Source organism: Sinocyclocheilus grahami, unplaced genomic scaffold (genome assembly GCF_001515645.1).
Source record: "Sinocyclocheilus grahami isolate Dianchi unplaced genomic scaffold, SAMN03320097.WGS_v1.1 scaffold146.1, whole genome shotgun sequence".
Classification (NCBI taxonomy): domain Eukaryota; kingdom Metazoa; phylum Chordata; class Actinopteri; order Cypriniformes; family Cyprinidae; genus Sinocyclocheilus; species Sinocyclocheilus grahami.
This window is the reverse complement of record NW_015505325.1, coordinates 1,046,157-1,065,100: the sequence shown is the minus strand read 5'-3', so window position 1 is coordinate 1,065,100 and position 18,944 is coordinate 1,046,157. Positions and strand designations below refer to the sequence as shown.

General features: G+C 37.1%; 2 protein-coding genes across 5 annotated transcripts; one reads left to right on the top strand and one right to left on the bottom strand.

Annotated features, from left to right (window-relative positions):
• The first annotated feature begins 3,662 nt into the window (after positions 1-3,662).
• Positions 3,663-9,290, top strand: LOC107591781 (uncharacterized protein C17orf59 homolog). 2 transcript variants are annotated; one of them, XM_016281029.1, is made up of 6 exons: positions 3,663-3,684; positions 5,194-5,681; positions 6,403-6,877; positions 6,964-7,127; positions 8,030-8,113; positions 8,204-9,290. In XM_016281029.1, exons 2-6 carry the CDS (start codon positions 5,205-5,207, stop codon positions 8,327-8,329), a joined length of 1,326 nt encoding a protein of 441 aa, XP_016136515.1. In that variant the 5' UTR covers positions 3,663-3,684; positions 5,194-5,204; the 3' UTR covers positions 8,330-9,290. The 2 variants fall into 2 exon arrangements, with proteins under 2 accessions (XP_016136515.1, XP_016136513.1); XM_016281027.1 differs by lacking the exon at positions 3,663-3,684 and adding an exon at positions 3,962-4,017.
• Positions 9,291-12,656: 3,366 nt separating this feature from the next.
• On the bottom strand, positions 12,657-17,980 carry LOC107591777 (hyaluronidase-1-like). 3 transcript variants are annotated; one of them, XM_016281021.1, is made up of 5 exons: positions 17,682-17,980; positions 15,587-16,172; positions 15,099-15,494; positions 14,415-14,504; positions 12,657-13,448 (listed from the first exon to the last, which is right to left on the bottom strand). In XM_016281021.1, the coding sequence occupies exons 2-5, from the start codon at positions 16,097-16,099 to the stop codon at positions 12,945-12,947; spliced, it is 1,503 nt and encodes a 500-aa protein (XP_016136507.1). In that variant the 5' UTR covers positions 16,100-16,172; positions 17,682-17,980; the 3' UTR covers positions 12,657-12,944. The 3 variants fall into 3 exon arrangements, with proteins under 3 accessions (XP_016136507.1, XP_016136508.1, XP_016136509.1); XM_016281022.1 differs by having other exon boundaries at positions 17,697-17,980; XM_016281023.1 differs by lacking the exon at positions 14,415-14,504 and having other exon boundaries at positions 17,682-17,979.
• Between the last annotated feature and the right edge of the window lie 964 nt (positions 17,981-18,944).

The following is an 18,944-nucleotide window of genomic DNA, read 5'->3' as shown; positions in this document are numbered from 1 at the left end:
ATATCTTTTTTTAATACATTTATTGTGCATAAAATTGCATTAAATTGATCTAAAGTGACAGGAAAGATATTGTTATGAAAGATTTATATTTCAAACGAATGCTGTTCTTTTGAACTCTGTTCATTAAAAAAAATGGTATCACTGTTCCCACAAAAGTATTATTCAGCACAACTGTTTTCAACATTGATAGTAATAAGAAATGTTTCTTGAGCACCAAATCAGCATATTAGAATGATTTCTGAAGGACCATGTGAAAATGAAGACTGGAGTAATGGCTGCTGAAAATTCAGCTTTGCCATCCTAGGATTAAAATACATTTTAAAAATTTAGTAAAAGAGAAAACAGTTATTTTAGTTGTTTTACTGTATTTTTGATCAAATTGATGGTGAGCATGAGACTTTTTTTCGAAACATGAAAAAAATCTTACTGACCCCAAACTTTTGAACAGTAGTGTAATTAAAAACATATTATCTTACCAAATATTTCATGTGTGCTTTCACGTGCTAATTGGAAACTTGATTGCATGTCAAGAATATTTGTGTGTTGTCCAGAATTGTAGAGTGTTTCTAATTTCTTAATGAGTTCATTGACAAGTAGAATGCTGCCTATGTAGGCAATGAGGCAGCTCACCAGGTTTTGGAACAAAGCTAGTATCTGAATCATGTGAAGGACTGTTGCTAAGTAAATTAAGAATGATCTGAAATAGGTGTGGTCAAGAAGAAGTGTTTACTTTAATATTAAAAACGAATTGATTATTTGAGGACTGTGTTAAGCATATTTGACCAATCTTTTAGGGCAAGGGAGTGTCCCCAAATTATCCTCTGATGAACAAAAGACAAATCTTCCAAAGTTAGGGAGCATCTTAAAATGTTCTTTGTTTAAAAAGACTGTATTGAAATGTATTTCCTTATTTATCTTTCATGATATTTATTTTCCTTGTGTTTTTGTGCTTTGTGTGTATATTGTCTTGCATTTTAAGTGTAAAAATTGTACATGGTCTTTTTTTTTAAAATATTTGAATAGGGTGTAATTCTGTCTCTGATGTCACTCATTATTTTCGAGAGATTTATTTAAATGAATCAACCAAAGCAAAAGTCCCAAAATATAACAGATCCCATAGGATGATGAACACTGTGTTTCTCTTGGGAACGATGGAGGCACAAAGGGTGTGTTATTTTACTGGACTGAAACGGCAGCTATTTTCTCCTGCACACGGACAGATGCACGACTGCCAAGAAGTTTGGCACCCGCCCTGAAGTGCCTCCATTCAGAAGGATGGAAAAATGAAAAATAAAATAATGGCAAAAATGATTTAAAGGCTTTAAAGTACTGTACAAAAACAGAGAGAAGAGGAGCAAATTAAAATGTGATCAGACCCACACCACATGACAGAGACAGAACCAGAGATCTGTGCATATGTTGGCGCAGTTCGGTTCGCCAGGAGACTCAAACAAAACTCAAATGTTGTTAACAGTCATAAAATACATAAAAGAGAATAGATGCTTTGTGTTCATGTTTTACATATGGTAAATCCTGCCTTTAATAATTTAAACCTTGTGAATCGTGTGACTATGTCTTACCTTAAACTGTAAATCTGGATTTCATTAATGGACTTTGAACCTTGAATAAAGTGTTTTGGAAGACTGTCATGAAATTGAGAGAAAAAGAACAGAATTCAACATTGCACTACTTAATGTATTCCATTTTGTAATATTAATAACATCCACATATACTGCTTTATACAGTACCAAAAAAAATTACTGCATTAGTATTATACAACATCCCAACATCTAACATGTCTTGAACTTTAATCCGAGCCAAGAAACAATCCTGTTTTAAGCAGAAAATGATCACTGATATATCATAATAGTCAAACAGTTTTTTATGTTTGGTCTGTCTAATATAAACAGAAACACTCTCACATGCACAAACATGTGCTGGAATTTTCTCTTGGTACCTCTTGCTGTGTGACAAGCATTTGAATTCCATGAGCACATCATATTGCATCCTATATGAATGACAGGACACTGGGAAATTGACTAGGTGGGTTGCCTTGGATACGGCTGCCCCTTAAAACACTCCCAGAAGTGAATACCAAATATTGGAGAGCCTATATGTGAGTAAATGAGATCAGTGATGCAAGTAACAAAGTGAAGGGGAGAGACTGGAGGAGAAACACAAGGAAAGTGAGAGAAATATATTATTTTCTATTAAGGAAAATGTCTGCCTTGCTGTTGTTGAATACTGACAAGAAATCAAAACTGTATTGAATTTAATGTCTTAATAGACTTTCCTGATCTTATTTAGCACAATAACTCACACATTATACCAAAATGTAAAAAAAAAAAAAAAGAAGAAGTAATCATAATATAATCACTTCCTCCACCTCTGAAAACAAATTTCCTTTTCAGCTGATGTCACCTATAGGCCACACTGGGTAAAATGTAAATGTTAACCTATAGCAAATGGCTATTTAGGCATGTTTTAGGCCACTGCTTTAGCCTTTCTAAAAAGCCAATAGTGGTTACACTTTATTTTAAGGTGTCCTTGTTACAGTGTAATTATACATTTAAGTGCTGAGCAATATTAATTAACTACATGTGGTTTAAGGTTTAGCTTAGGGTTACTTGCATGTACTTATGCATAATTAATTGTTATTATAATAGTAAGTACATGTAACGTGTAACAAGGCCACCTTAAAATAAAGTGTTACCCCAATAGTTAATGCTGTAATCTAATGTAATCTAATGTAATGAAGGTCACACGGCAGTGATGGCAAATAACAACATATTTACCATTTAGATACATCAAGAGATACTACCAAAGGTGAACTTGATCTTCAGACTGGTGAAAAAGCCTCCTCAAAGGTGGTTTAAAAGTGGAAAAAGGAAGTAGTCCTTCACAGTTGCTCTATTCCAGTATGGAACAACCACTTTTTACAATCCAATTAAATCATGATGATAATAATCAAGTCCCACCCTACAGTACACTTTTCATGTTGAATACATTGTTTCACTTAGAAATATATTAAATTACTGATGTAAAATGACTTGTTGGTGAATGTTGTTTCATGTTGACTACAGTCCCCTAAAGAGGTCGAGAGAGTAAGTAAGGGTCAAGACAGTGACTCACAGCATTACTCTGGCTCTACTTCAGAGGGCTTTATTGCAGGGGGGAGGTTTTTTGGATAATAACAGGATCTTAGAGGTTTTAGTCTTGGTAAGGGTTTTGTGACAGGGTCAGAGCTGACCTAGGTTTTACTGATGTGGTTGACAATTCCTATTGATTAGCCTATAAAATGGCAGCAGGGTAAAAATACACACAGCCTACTGCACAGGACGTGGGAGAGAGCAACGCCAGTAGCTGAATCAATCCGCGGCGTCTACCGCCCTTTGTGGTGAAATGGGTGTACTACATGCATCTCTCTTCGTGCAAATAAATGAATAATTAACCACAGATTTATTATTTATTAATTCTATATCGCAGTCCTCTGATAAACTACATTAAAGTATCAGTATATAAAAACACAGAATGCGTTTACATGTAATTTTACACACGTCTTTTATGTCATGAGGTTTATCCCTGTATGTTATGTGGAACTATAACGTCTACGTTGTGTTTCAGTACGACAAATATTCAGTGCGGACTCAGTTGGGAACCTTCATCCTGAGCGAAGAGCTGCAGGTAAACATTTAACTTCACCAATCCACCATTGCATTACATGCATCTGAAACATGACTGTGTACTACATGCATCTCTCTTCGTGCAAATAAATGAATAATTAACCACAGATTTATTATTTATTAATTCTATATCGCAGTCCTCTGATAAACTACATTAAAGTATCAGTATATAAAACACAGAATGCGTTTACATGTAATTTTACACACGTCTTTTATGTCATGAGGTTTATCCCTGTATGTTATGTGGAACTATAACGTCTACGTTGTGTTTCAGTACGACAAATATTCAGTGCGGACTCAGTTGGGAACCTTCATCCTGAGCGAAGAGCTGCAGGTAAACATTTAACTTCACCAATCCACCATTGCATTACATGCATCTGAAACATGACAAATCAGCCCAAACTCAAACAGTAATAGTCATAAGGCTGCGGGTTTTCGCTGATATCTCGCATAATAACTGCGAATTCATAGGCCTGCATTACAGCTAATGCTTATCTTAAAGCTAACGTCAGGTGACCACTGTCGCTTCCTTGATCCGTTTATTAACATATTTATTGTTCGGCTGATCTGCGTCTGATTTGTCTGGTTGTGATGTTGAATGTTTGTGAAAATGTCTTAGTTTGTACGTCTTGAATTTTGAGACCCGCAAATCATTGTTGCTGGTGATTTCAGTTTCTCTGCCATTAGAGAGACACTTCATCACTTCAAACCTGCAAGAGCGTTCATGATAACCGAGGTTTTGCTTTTAATCGCACAACTTGAATAAATAAAGAATAAACGAATGACTTATTTGAAATCATGGCTATTTTAGTTAACTGATACTAAAACTAAAACCATAAAAACATTTTTGTTGCTTTATTGTGTTGTTAACTGAAATAAAATATAATATAAAATCACAGTTGTTTTATTTCAGCTGGCAAGGCAACTATTTCTCATTTTCATTGAGTTTAGCTTGTACTAAAATAACTAAAACAAGCAAATAAAATTAATAAAAAAACTATATAGAAATAGTACAAATTACCAAAACTTTAAAATGAACGGAAAACTTAAAATATAATAGTCGAAACGAATTCAAAATATTATTAAAAACTATAATATTATCTTAATGATACTAAAATAATAATAAAGTCTTAAATTGATTAGATATGCAATGTTGTCTAATATTAATGTCCTCATGGTGTAGTTTGAGTGAAAACATTTCATGATGCTGTTACAGATCATTTGCAATGCCATGTTATGTTTTGTTCATTTCATGTCATTTTATTCTTCCTTCTGGGGGAATAAATAGATCTACTTATAAAATGCAATGTTTAACAAAATGAAAATTATTCAAATTAAACACTCTTTGTATGATGAATTTACCATATAATATCATGCAAACTCGTGCATGAAATATAAATTATAAACTATAATTTGTACACATTTGAATAAGAATTTATGACTTGCATCACATTTAACTTTAGCTTTACATCTTCAATGATGATGATGGTGATTAATTGTTTTGCTGCAGTGGGTGGAGGGATGAGCCACTCTTCTGTGACCGGTCAGGATGCGCAAGAAGCAAGCAATGGTGTGGACACCTCTGACTCTCCCAAGGCTTCAGATTGGTCAGGACCTCTTGGATTCTCCACCCAGGGGTTAAAGTTCAGGGATGGGGCTGATTTTGAGCCTCACGAGGGGTTTTCTGCCCTGTCAGAGACTCTCAAACACACACCACTTCACCACATGGACTCATGTAGAGACACACACACAGATCACTCTGAGTCCACACCTACAGATTCACTGGTTCAGCACAACCAATGTGCACATATTCTAACTGAAGACCGCTCACACAAGAACACACACTCCTGTGAGACTGAACTAATACACGACCACTCTAAAAAAGAACTGGAAGAATGGAGAGGGGAGGAGGATGAGAGAAAGACAAGTGATGGAGAGGTGAACTATGTCAACAAGAGAGAGATCAAGCAAAAAAAGGAGACACTTATTTCTGTACAGGTAAGGGGTTAAATCAAGGATGTGCGCTGGTCCTCATTCAAGTAAATACTAATATATAATGTAATAATTAGTTTACTTAATATTATTAGTAGGGTTGCAAAGATGGAAACTTTCTATGATGTTTTTTGGAAATTTTCGGAAAAAAACCCAAACAACTAACTGACTAAATAATATATATAATTAAATAAAATCCAAAAATGTTATTATATTTAAACTTACTAACATAGTAATAATAATAATGATAATAATAATAAAATTAATAAATAAACAAGTCCTACAAATTAAGAATACATTTAAAGAGTTAAATCTAATCTATGCTTTCGTACTCCATTTAATTAAGTACTAATATAATATAATAAATACTAACATAATAATAACAAATATATTAATTCATTTAATAATAATTAAATAATTTCCACAAATTTAATAATAATAATAATTTCCACAAATTACATTTAAGGAGTTAAATCCATGCTTTTTGTACTCAATTTAAATACTAATTTATATATAATATAACAAATATTAACATAATGATGACAATAATTAATAATAACATCTTAAATGTCTTACAATAATTCCAGTAAATTAATACATTTAATTCAGTTAATTTATTAATTAATAGTGAAATAATTTAACATTATGTCCAGTTTGTGTGACTCAGATATCTGTTGCTGTTTATCTTGAACTTTTTAACAAATAAACTGATCTGCACAAATTACAGCCAGTTGGTCTGTTCTCAACTGAACACCCTTCCACTCGCTCTGAACCTGATGAATGGGCCAATATAGATTCGTTGGATGAAGTCCAACCAAATGCTTCCATTTCTCCTGATGAGGCCCCTCCCCTTGTTCCGGCCCCTCCTCCCAACCAGGCCACACCCACTCTGCTGCCAGACCTGGACGATTCTCCATGCCCGGCTCACGTGATGGCGGAGGTGCGTGTACGGTCAGTACCAGATCGAGTCGTGCGTGGCATGCAGGACAGTAAGAGCCTGGATGAGATCAGTGGGGCATGTGGGGGCGGGGCACGAGGAGTCGGGGCTAGAGGTGGCCAGGTGGAAGGACGCAGAGCTACCATATCCAGTGCCCTCGAATTGGAGGGAACCGTCAGTCATGATGGAGATCTCACGCACTTCATCACCAAAAATCTTGAACAGAAGATTAAAATGAGCTCGCGGCTGAGTCTGGACACGGATTGTGAGTATCTGAGGGTGTCAAAAAAATTTTTTTTGATTTGTTATGTCATGTATCAGTAATATTTGATTTGTGTGTGACTACTTCAGCAGACTGTTCTGGGCCTGTGGTACGTGGTCATGGCTCTTTGCGTCGGCCGGCTGATATTCCGCCCATTGACCCGTCAGTGCTGGTAGACCTGCACAAACACACACAGGATGTGGCTCAGAGTGTAGAACTGATGCTGCGAAGCCTCAATGGAACTATACAGAATGTGAGTATTACCCTGATTCATATACAGCCACTCAAAAAAATATTTGGACACTTAAGCTGCATTTCAAAATACCAAACCAGGTGCAAACAAACATTTGTTCTGCAAACAAATTGTGCTGTTCCTTTTTTCAGAACTAACTCTTACCCATTTTTGAACTAGTTTTTAGCCACATGGTCTCAAGGTGATTTTAATTGATTATATAAAGTCAATTCTCCTCAACTTCACACTTCACCTTTTTTCCACTGATGTTAGATGATGCTTCCTGGCCCATCTGCATACTGTTTCACAGAATTCCACAGAAAATTCCACAGAAAAGCCAGTTCTGAGTCATTTATTATTCCTGTGATGGTAAAGCTGAATTTTCAGCAACCATCACTTGCCTTCAGTGTCACATTGTCCTTCAGAAATCATTTGAATATTCTGATTTGGTGATCAAGAAACATTTCTTAGTATCCAACAGTAGTGCTACTAAATATGTTTGTTGAAACATGAAACATTTTTTTCAGGTTTGAACAGCATTTCTCTGAAATTTAAAACTTTTATACCTTTCTAGTTTCTAAATGTCTTTACTGTCACTTTTGATCCATTTTATGTGTCTGTGCTGAAAGAATTAAATTCTTTAAAAAAAAAAATCTGTCTGACTCCAATCCTTGAACGGTAGTAGATGTATAATTTAATTTATATTTATTTAGTTATAGGATGATCCGATCACAATGTGGGTCAAATTTGTGCAAAAATACAGAAAATTTTTAAGGGTTTTCAAACTTTACAGGTTTTCAGTGTCTAAATACTTTTTGGCTTCACTTTTTATGTATGCAGCCCTCATTCCGTATATTCATTTATACGGACCGAGAAGTGCACCTATTGCTTTGAATATAAATTAAAAGGTTGTGTCTCTCCAGATGACTGCTTTAAGTGTGGGCTATATCCAGACATACAGAGATTCTGTGGACAGTTTGGGAGAGTCAGTGGACATGAGTATAAAGGTGAGAGTGACTTACATTTATGTAGTCAGGCGAGTTTTCATTTTTATTTTTTCTATTTTGAGCTGTATGTGCTTGTATGTGTGTTTCCAGGGAATGTACACACTCATGGCCCGGTGTGAGGAGCTAGATCGCTCCATGCAACCTATACATGCTCTAGCTGCTCAGATCAGAGACATCAAACGAACCCTTGATGCCCTAGAGACCATCTGTAAGTAACTATGGCAATAAACCACACCCCCTGTCCGAATGAGGACTCCATCCCTTGGAGAAAAGCAGCGGCTCCGCCTTCTGCAGTCAGTCTGCTACACACCGTGCAATGGAAGCAATTTGCTAATTATAATGTTTACTAGCAATGCTCTGCAAGTGCTCGTCCCCTTAGAGACAGCTTGGTTCTCACCCTTCCCCTCGGGGACCACATCTTTAACCACCTCCTTTTGTCTTGGCTCCTCCCCTCTAGAACGTTCACACTGCAAAATTGACTCCCTGTGATTCATGCCGTCCAACATCTTTCACGTGACCACAGGAAGCACTCTCTGTTGTTGGTGGCTTATGGGCGACTGATTGGTTTTACTGTTGCCTGTTTATGAAGTGAGTGTGTGTGATTGGAACTATTGGTAGGTATTTTGATGGATTGCGTCGTTGGTGTTAAATGTACCATCTGTAATGGCCTCAAATTTAAGACATAGAGTAGTTTAACACCAATATTCGCCAGTATGGAAGCCATGCTCTGTGTATACTTGTTCCTCCCGGATGTCTTTGTTTCTGCAGGATGGATGCTATGCATCCCAGATCAGTCCTTCTTTTCACAGCGACCATTGTTAAATGGATAGTTCACCTGAAAATAAATTCTGAAATAATTTACTCACCCTCATGTTGTTTGAAACCTGTATGACTTTTTCTTCCATGGAGTGCAAAAGGAGATTTTTTGAAGAAAATACATACAGTCACCATAAATTATGAGTAACGACTTACTTTTCAATCTGTTTCTCACACAAAGATATCGTATGACTTTGGAAGAGTTGTGCACACATCATATGAACTACTGTTATGATGCACCTACGTCTTTTTTGAAGCATGAAATCTTCAGTCTACATTCATAATCGCCATTCATTAATTGCATGGAAAAGAGTGACCAGGACATTCTTCAAAATATCTTCTTTTGTGTTCCTCAGAGGAAAGAAAGTCATACAGGTTTGGAACGACATGAGGGTGAGTAAATAATGGCAGAATTTAAATTTTTTGGGGATGGAATATTCCTAACACAAGCACCGTAAAGGCTCACCTACAAATGTTGGACTCTTGATTACCGTATTGAGAGTCATGACAAATGTCCTGTAATTTGATTAACTGTTTTGTTGTCTGCAAGTGTTCAGCAAGTGTTTAGCTGAACATGCACAAATCAGAGGAAGGTGAGGAGAGATTGGAGGTGGGTGTGAAAAAAAAATTCAGGATGGATGAAAGTTTATGATCTTTACCTTTCTCTGTCTGTTCGTGTTTAAACCGTCTCTCTTTATCGCTGTCTTGCTAACTATAACCCTGATTTGTCCAACAATCTGTCATCAATGTATATTTTAAATTATTGTATAACAAAATAAATTTGCTAGAATGATACGTGATTTTTGTGCCCCTCACTACATTTAAGGTGAATTTGTTTATTGCTCTTTGACATACAGTTGTTTTCTTTTGAGCGTCTTATGCTTTTGCAGAGTTCAGTTACAGCTGCATCCAGATCTGCACTATTAATCAGGGTGAAACTATGAAGCATATTGTTTGTGTGCGTGTGTGTGTGTGTGCGCATGTTTATGTAGTTTATGAGGGCACAAATTTGTATAATAACATGGGTATGACATAGGTATTACAATGAGAAGGTGATTTATGAGGACATTTTCAGTATCCCCATAATTCAAAAGGCTTATAAATAATTCAGAATGAAGTTTTTTGAAAATCTAAAAATGCAGAAAGTTTCCTGTAAGGGGTAGGTTTACAGTAGGGTCGGTGTGTAGGGCAATAGAATATACGGTTTGTACAGTATAAAAACTATTACACCTATGGAGAGTCCCCATAAACCATAAAAACAAACCTGTGTGTGTGTGTGTGTGTGTGTGTTGGTTATCTCAGTGGGAACTGTGGTACCTGGGATGTGTGTGCTGCTGATTGATCTGGTTGGCGGCAGTAGGGCAGTTGTTAGTGTGAACTCTGTGACATTGTGTTTGTGTGTGTGTGTGTGTGTGTGTGTGTGTGTGTGTGTGTGTGTGTGTGTGTGTGTGTGTGTGTGAGTGAGTGACTGAGAGAGAGAGTGTTTGTGTCCTCATATGGCCTTAGCTGGATTAATTTACACTGGCGGATAAAAGGTTTTGCTCTGTCACCCCTTAAAGTCACTGGTGAATTCACAGATAAGTAAACGCATAGATGCACACATTTATTTTTTTTAATTTGCACATTGTAGTTGTTCTTATCCTCCTCCTCTAGTAGGTATTTGTTAATTTAACAAACCAGCAGATTTGTATGGAACGATATTCCGGACAATTTTCAAATAGAATAGCAAATTGTATTTTCAATTGCGTTTTCAATATTATGCGTCCACATATTGAAAACGCAATTGAAAATACAATTTGCTATTCTATTTGAAAATTGTCCGGAATATCGTTCCATAGATTTGCTTACTAGTCATTCATATATGTCACTGAATGTTTGGAAAGGCTTTACATTTTCTAGAGATCGAATATTCAAGTTGTTTATTCGTTTTCTATCCCTGAATGTAAAAACGAAAAATTAAGCCGGATTCTTGATTTTTTGTTTTGTTTGAATAATTGAAAAACGAAATATGTGCTCGTTTTTCATTTTTCAGATTTCAATATTAAAACAAAAATTGATTGGACGGAAGATACCCTGATTATTATGGAGGATGGTTTTGTTTGGGACAGACTGCTCAGATAAAGCATAAACTTGGCTGATTTCTCTCTTTTTTTCTTTCTTAAGCGTAAAAGATAAAACGGAGAGACTAAACATTTGATTAGATTTTAGTTTAGACATATAGAGGCCAGTTACACCCCGGCCCGGCTGTATTCAGGACATTTTATGATTGTGCTATCACTGTCCCTTCACAAGTCTTACGCAGGTTTGACGTAAATACAGTGGGTATAGAAAAGAATCATCCCCTTTTAATAATAATAACATCCAAGTGAAAGATATAACACCAACATGTCAGAAAAAAAAAACAGAATCACTAGAAAAAGGATCACCCCTTCTAAAAATGACTTGTAAACTCAGTTAGGTGTAGCTAATCACCTTCTCAGTGGCACACAAATCCATTTAAATTTCAACTGTGATCAGCTGTGGTCATTTTGATTAGCTCAGCATGAAAAGAGCATTTCAGGCCTTGGTAGTGCAGCTGAAGCAAGCAATCAACTATGGGTGGCAAGACACTGTTAAATGATCTCCGGGATAAACAGTTGCAGGAATTTATGACAAAGAGTGGTCATTGTGTGCATGTGAGTACAATATCACAAATTCTCCACAAATGTCTTGTATGGGACGGTTGCAAGAAAAAAGCCACTCCTCAAGAAAGTCGGATGCAGTCACGAAGATTCTGAGGCAGATGAGACTAATATTGAGTTATTTGACCTCAACACCAAACGATATGTCTGGTGGAAATCCAGTACAGCTTACCATCCAAATAACAGCATTCCTACAGTAAGTCATGGAGGTGCTAATATCCTGTTATGGGGGTGTTTCTCTGCAGCAGGGACTGGCGCACTTGTCAGGCTAGAGGGAAATCTGCTGCCCTCTGCCAGAAAGTTGTCAGTGGGAAGAAGGTTTACCTTCCAACATGACAATGACCCAAAGCACACAGCAAAACTGAGCACACAGTGGTTGGAGGAGAAAAAGGTGAATGTCCTTACATGGCCAAGTCAGAGCCCAGACTTAAACCCCACTGAAAATCTGTGGAATGACTTGAAGACTGCATCAAATTTAGCTGAACTTGAGCAGTTCTGCAAAGAAGAGTGGGCAAATATTGCAAAGTCTAGATGTGCAAACTTTGACAGATCCCAACAGACTGAAGGCTGTAATTAAAGCAACAGGTGGTTCAACAAGGGGGTGATCCTTTTTCCAACTCCGTGATTCTGTTTTATTATCTGTATTCATTTCAGGCTGCAAAGCAACAAATTTAATTTTAAAGGGGGGTGATTCTTTTCTCTACCCGCTCTCTATACAACATTATATAAGTTTAGGGTCATTAAAAATGTTCAATGTTTTTGAAAGATGTCTCTTGCTCATCAAAGCTGCATTTATTTAATTGAAAATGTGAAAAAGATATTGTTACAAAATAAAACAGTTTTCTATTTTAATATATTTTAAAATGCAATGTATTCCTGTGATGGAAAAACTGAATTTTCAGCAGCCACTCATGATTGTAAAGCGCTTTGGGTGTACAACAATACACAATAAAGCGCTATATAAATGCATCATTCATTCAACTGTTTAGTTACCAACATTCTTCAAAATATCTTCTATTGTGTTCAACAGAACAAACTCATGCAGGTTTGGAACAAGTGGAGGGTCAATAATAGCACTATCCCTTTAAAAAACTATATCCAATATAAGTTATGCAGTTAATTTTCAAGTGCAGGTGATGCAGAACAGATCTGTTTATTCAGTCGTGTTCAGACTGTGAATTTAAATCCATCTCTGAGATTATCTTTTACAGAAGCTATTCTCTTAACAGATATTCCTTTGGGTATTTATATTAAAATTCTTTTTGCAATTAGCGATCAAAATCAAGGCCAACTGAGGTTCACAAAAGTTCCTTCAAACTCCAGCTCTCTACTCGTCAAACATAATGAAGAACCAGTGAGGAGAGAAGGATGATGGGTGTAATAAGTGCAGAATTTCCGGCGTCCACTGGCTGCTTGGTAGGCACTACTGTCACTTGAATCACTGGAACCACGGTACTCTGACTCGGGCTTATCCCAACCACTGTTTTTACTGTTGGTGATGTTATTTTCCCTCGGTTTTCCAGCACCACGCCAGATTCTTGATCTGCTGCTGCACCCTCCAAGGCTTCGAACCACTGGCAGCGGAAGTCCTTCTTCCAGCGGTCTATGTAAGCAGTGGGAAGCTCTCCCGTGGCCCGGACACCTTCTGCCCCATTTGGGAGAAGCATAAAGTGGGCTGAAGGAAGATGCAGGTATGTGGGGTCCTCAGGTTTCTTACGCACACAGCGTCCACGGCCCTGACACAATGAGACTCCACAGAGACGTGCTGCAGTGGTCACATTGACAGCATATGGGCCAAGAACCTGACGAACATACGAGCTGAACTCTGAGCAGGATTTCTGTAGGAGACACACATGCAGATGTAAATAATATCAGTCAAACATGAATCTGCATTTAGCATTATAATAGATAAATAAGAAGGTGGATTAAGTGGGAGAACTTGCACAATTGGTGGCTGACTAAATACTTTTTTGCCCCACTGTACCTTTGGGGTTAGTAAATTAATGCTTCTGGCCCTTATGCTCAGCAAGGCTGCATTATTATTTTTTATCAAAACTACAGCAAAAACGGTAACATTGTGAAGTGTTATTACAATTTTAAATAATTGTTTTCTATCCGAATGTATTTTAAAATGTAATTTATTTCTGTGATGACAAAGCTGAATTTTCAGCAGCATCACATGATCCTTCAGAAATCCTTCTAATATGCTGATTTGGTTCTCAAGAAACATTTATTTTATCAATGCTGAAAAATTAAATTTTTTTCATGATTCTTTTATGAATAGAAAGAACAGTGTGTATTTGAAATATAAATCTTTTGTAACATTATAAATATCTTTATTGTCAGTTTTGATCAATTTAATGCGTTCTTGCAGAATCTTTTTTTTTCAAACTACAGCAAAAACGGTAACATTGTGAAGTGTTATTACAATTTTAAATAATTGTTTTCTATCCGAATGTATTTTAAAATGTAATTTATTTCTGTGATGACAAAGCTGAATTTTCAGCAGCATCACATGATCCTTCAGAAATCCTTCTAATATGCTGATTTGGTTCTCAAGAAACATTTATTTTATCAATGCTGAAAAATTAAATTTTTTTCATGATTCTTTTATGAATAGAAAGAACAGTGTGTATTTGAAATAGAAATCTTTTGTAACATTATAAATATCTTTATTGTCAGTTTTGATCAATTTAATGCGTTCTTGCAGAATCTTTTTTTTTTCCAAAAATAAATAAGTACAATTCTTACTGATCTCAAACTTTTGTATGGTAGTGTCGATATAAGAATGATTGAATGATTACCTGTGTTTTAACTGCTAAGGATTTTTCCCATATAATGACTCCAGATGCTCCCATAGCAGCACTCTCTCCAATTGTGTTCACCAGATCAATCTGATACATGTACAATACAGGCATAATTACGAGGTTGTACTGAGTAACAACAAAGTCCTTATAAGGTACACCCTCATATTATATTATATTTTATACAACAGTTCTTTCTGGTCCTCAAATCTGATTGGCTGAAAGGTCATTTTTCCAGATATTCACCCCAGATATCACCACGGGAACCTTTTCACCGTTTGTGAACTTTTATATTGACTTTTATATTGAAAGAGACTGAAACGGGGCTGTAAACAAGGACGTTATTTTTTTTACTTTCAACAACACCTTGTAAGACGCAACCAACAAATGCACTGAGTAGCACTGTCATCAGAAATCGCCATTAACAGTTGAAAAGTTGCTGATATAGAGCGGGTACTCGTGTGATACTGTATATTATATTTTCTTTATATACCCGCTTATACACTAAAAAATGCTGGGTTGTTTCAACCTAATTTTAGGTCAAATATGAAAAAAGTTGGGTTCATATTTGTCCATATTTGACCCAAATTTGGGTTGAAAAAACCCAGCATTTTTTAGAGTGTAATGTCTTTTGTAACCATTGGTTTTGTTAAACTCAACAGATGGCAACCTACTGTTCATTACCTCTGAGAGAAAGGAGCTAGAGGAAGTGTACACAATCTTGATCAGTGGAAACACAGGAAGATCAAAGGTAGTCCCTGCAAGAGCCGCCACTCGTAAAGCCTCTCTGATCCGATTGGTTGCGTAAAGCCACGCCCCTTTAGTTCCCTCTGGCAGCTTCTCCAGCGAGAGGGCTGGATAGAGGGCACCGCTTCGCTTCCACAGCCACATGAGCTCATCATTAAGGGCCATTTCTGCCGCAGGGCACCGTCCCGTGTAATTGGCTAATGCTATCTGGGTGGAGTCAAAGTTATAGCAGTTAGGATATGGGGCTATGCCCCATAATCTTTGTGGGCGGAGTCTCTTCACCTCCCGCAGTGTTTCCATCATTATGGACTGTGCTGCTGCTTCAAAGTCAACCTGACAAGAAATTAAATCATAACATAGATTTATACAACATAATGCAGAATGATAGTCTCTGAAATATCATAATATGTTGCGATTGTCATCACCTGAGACCATTTCTCCACTTCCTCTGTGCTCCAGTCTGGAAAAAATCCCCGGAGAAGTGCCCTCGACTCCACAAGATACTTTGTTTTAATTCCCCTGTTCCTGTTCCACTGAGGCGCCCACTCTTGCCAGCGCAGCACCCCTAAACCAGGTGCTCCTGCTTGAGGTAATGAGGCCATCAGGTCACCCTCCACCCTCTGGAGATGAATGTCAAGGCTGGTGTGTTGTGGTAGGCCACCGTTGACAGGATGATCCTGTGCAGTGAAATATGGGTAAAGTCCTAGCGTGTCCTCATAAAATATTGCCACACGGCCTTCCCACTCCATCCCAAATGCAGCTGGGTCCGGCCGACCCAAACAGTCTTTGTCTGGAACCCCCCATAACACCAGGAAAGGCTGGCCAGCGAGAAGAGGGGCCCGGGCAGGACCGCAGACACATGGACGAGTGAAGAGACAGAGGAGGAGGAATAGAAGAGAAAGGGAGAGGAGGATGAACATGTGTTTTCTTCCAGCCATGGAGCTGAACAAGAGGTTTCAGGGCCCCTCACCCCAAAACTCACACAAAAGCCTCCTTGGAGAGGGATAATGTCTGGAGATAAAGACATAGAGACATCTTATAAGTATTTCTCAGTTATTTATTGATTTCTGTTCTGGTGTGTTTGTGTCCATAATGAAACATGGGGCAATTCAACAATAACTTCAGTTGCACAGTTTTATTAAGCATCAAGAAGCTTTCAGGTTAAACAACTGAAATTTAGGACAACTTGTGGACAGAAATATTCCATCCCACACACTCTTAAAGTTAGGAGAGCCCAGACCCATGGTTAGTTATCAAAAATCTCTCATTAATTATATCTGAAGGTATAGATTTTAATCCAAAATGTTGAACTGCGTTCTCATGACAAGCATGTTGTCAAAGAAGGTCAATTCATGTGTATGTATATATATTTCCTAAACATATTTTAGATATTATTTTTTATATAATTTAGATATATTTCTTTGTTTTTTCCTGGCGAAATTTTCAACCGCTTTTTGTATCAGACATTGACAGTAATAATAATAATAATACAAAAAAAGAGAAAAAGAGTGTGATCACAAGTCCCTGTTTACCAACTGAAAAGATGGAGCTGCGACGCTACGTCAGAGGAAACAAAGGGAGACACTTTAGGATAATGAATCGCTAACAGGATTCATTAGTGCTGCCCAAATTCAGCGCTAAACGCTCTTTAAAGTGTATTAATACGAGTCTGCAGTTCACAAGCTTTTCAACAGAGGGCGCCAGAGGGCCAAGCAACACCTGCGTCTCATTACACTGACGAAACATATTTATCGATCTCTTTATCCCTGTGTACTTTGAAAAAATACTGCAGCATACTACTTTTCACTTCGTTATTCGAAAGTTACTATTTATTAATGGTTGAAGAAGTTTAGCAAGCTGTTCGTGTATTCCTTGAAAATACTCCCTGCTGTATCCTAAACTAAAGTGTAAACCATCCTTTTCAGCATGGGAAAAAGAAACCATCTCCATGGAAACTATACTAATAATAGTTTATACCACAATAGCTACAGTTATTAATAAGCTTGTTATTATGGGGTTGTGGCTCTCCATATGTGGGAGAAACATTGCTAAATGTAACATGTACCCGTTTTACGCTGGAGTGCTCACTCTGAAGTGATTTCGGCCACTCAGCCATGCCAGATAATAGCTGTGACACATACAGAGGAGAGCCAGTTATATATGTGTAATGATCTGAACGCAAAGACATCTTTCTGTGTCAAATGAGTGCCTTTCTCTGAATAGGCTCTCTGAAATTGAAACTGAAAGCTGTGATATCATTCTCACACATTTAAAAGTTTTGTTCTTTCTCATCCGGTTAAACTTGACTATGTCAAAGTAAGGTTCTGTTGTTGGGTGTGATAGTTTTAGGCCAGTTCCTGCTTTCGAGGAAGAGGCTGGGAATCGACTTAGCTTTTATAATGCCAATTTCCATCTCATTTATAGCATTTGGAGTAAAACACAGTTGTTTAACTGATAGTTTGGTTTCCCTCATCAGGTGCTTAAGGAGATGGGATCGGAGTACTGGATTGTGTTACTCACCTCTGCATTACTCACCTCTGCATTGGATCTCCAGGTCAAAGAATCCAGAAGGCAAGGTCAAGATGAAGAGGACTCTTCTGAATGGGGAATAATAAGAAATGAGTGTTTCTGTGCAGGTTCGCACGTTCGGGTCTCCTGGCTCAGTACAGAAAGCCACAGAAGGGAGAGACTTCAGCCCAACCATGAGGGATGAGATGACAGGCTGTCCTGACAAAAGGATGGATGAAGTGACAGAAGGAGGAAGTAGAGAGGAAAGCAGTCTACCTCACCTTCACCAGAGTAATCTGTTAGTAAGTAGGGTCACCACGGACCATGACAATCACATGATCAGACTCACCGTAATCCCTTAATCCGCCACTCCCTCCTACCAAACACACCTAATTCAAAAACACGCACCCGCACACACACACATACATCCAAGCACACATATGCACAAAACTGGGTCACAGTGACACAAATTCACAAAAATTAAAAAAGAAAGAAAATACTTACTATAAAATGCATTGACTGTATCTTTCCTTCCTGTTTTCGTTTTATTCAACATCATACCTGTATTGAAATGGAACATTTAGGTTTCATGAATGACCCTCATATCAAACTATACCTTTCATTTCTTTTTTTTACTTTTAAATCCCTTTTTCCTTGATCTCTGCTGGTTTCTGCCTTTCTCCCATTCCTGTCTTTCTCATTTCTCTGTCAATTTTCTGATGTCTAATCCCATTTCCTGAAAAGGATCACTGGCAAGATTATTCACAATTATATCATCCAGACATAATCTGGCATAATCCTGTTCTTTTCTATAGACTCTGTTGGTATTACAGATAAGACAAAATAAGGATTTGGTTTTTGTGACTGGTGTCATTCCAGGTTGTTCGTCTTTCTTATGTCCAGATTGAAATGTATAGTCATAAAAAATAGACTTTTTATGACCAGTTTTAAAGAATTAATGAGAGGGAGTTCTTTTCTTGACAGGGTTGAAATGTGTGTGTGTGTGTTTGAAAGAAATAAAAACATTTACAATATGAAATATTTCTATTTCAAACAAATGTTGTAATGTTGTTCTATTCATCAAAGAATCTCGAGAAGGAGAAGAAAAAAACTAGTGCAGTTTCAACAAAAAATATTAAGCAGCACAGCTGTTTTCAACATGGATAATAATAAGTGTTTCTTGAGCATCAAATCAGCATATGAGAATGATTTCTGCAGGATTGTGTATAAATATATTAAAATATAAAAGAGTTATTTTAAATTCGTAATAATTAT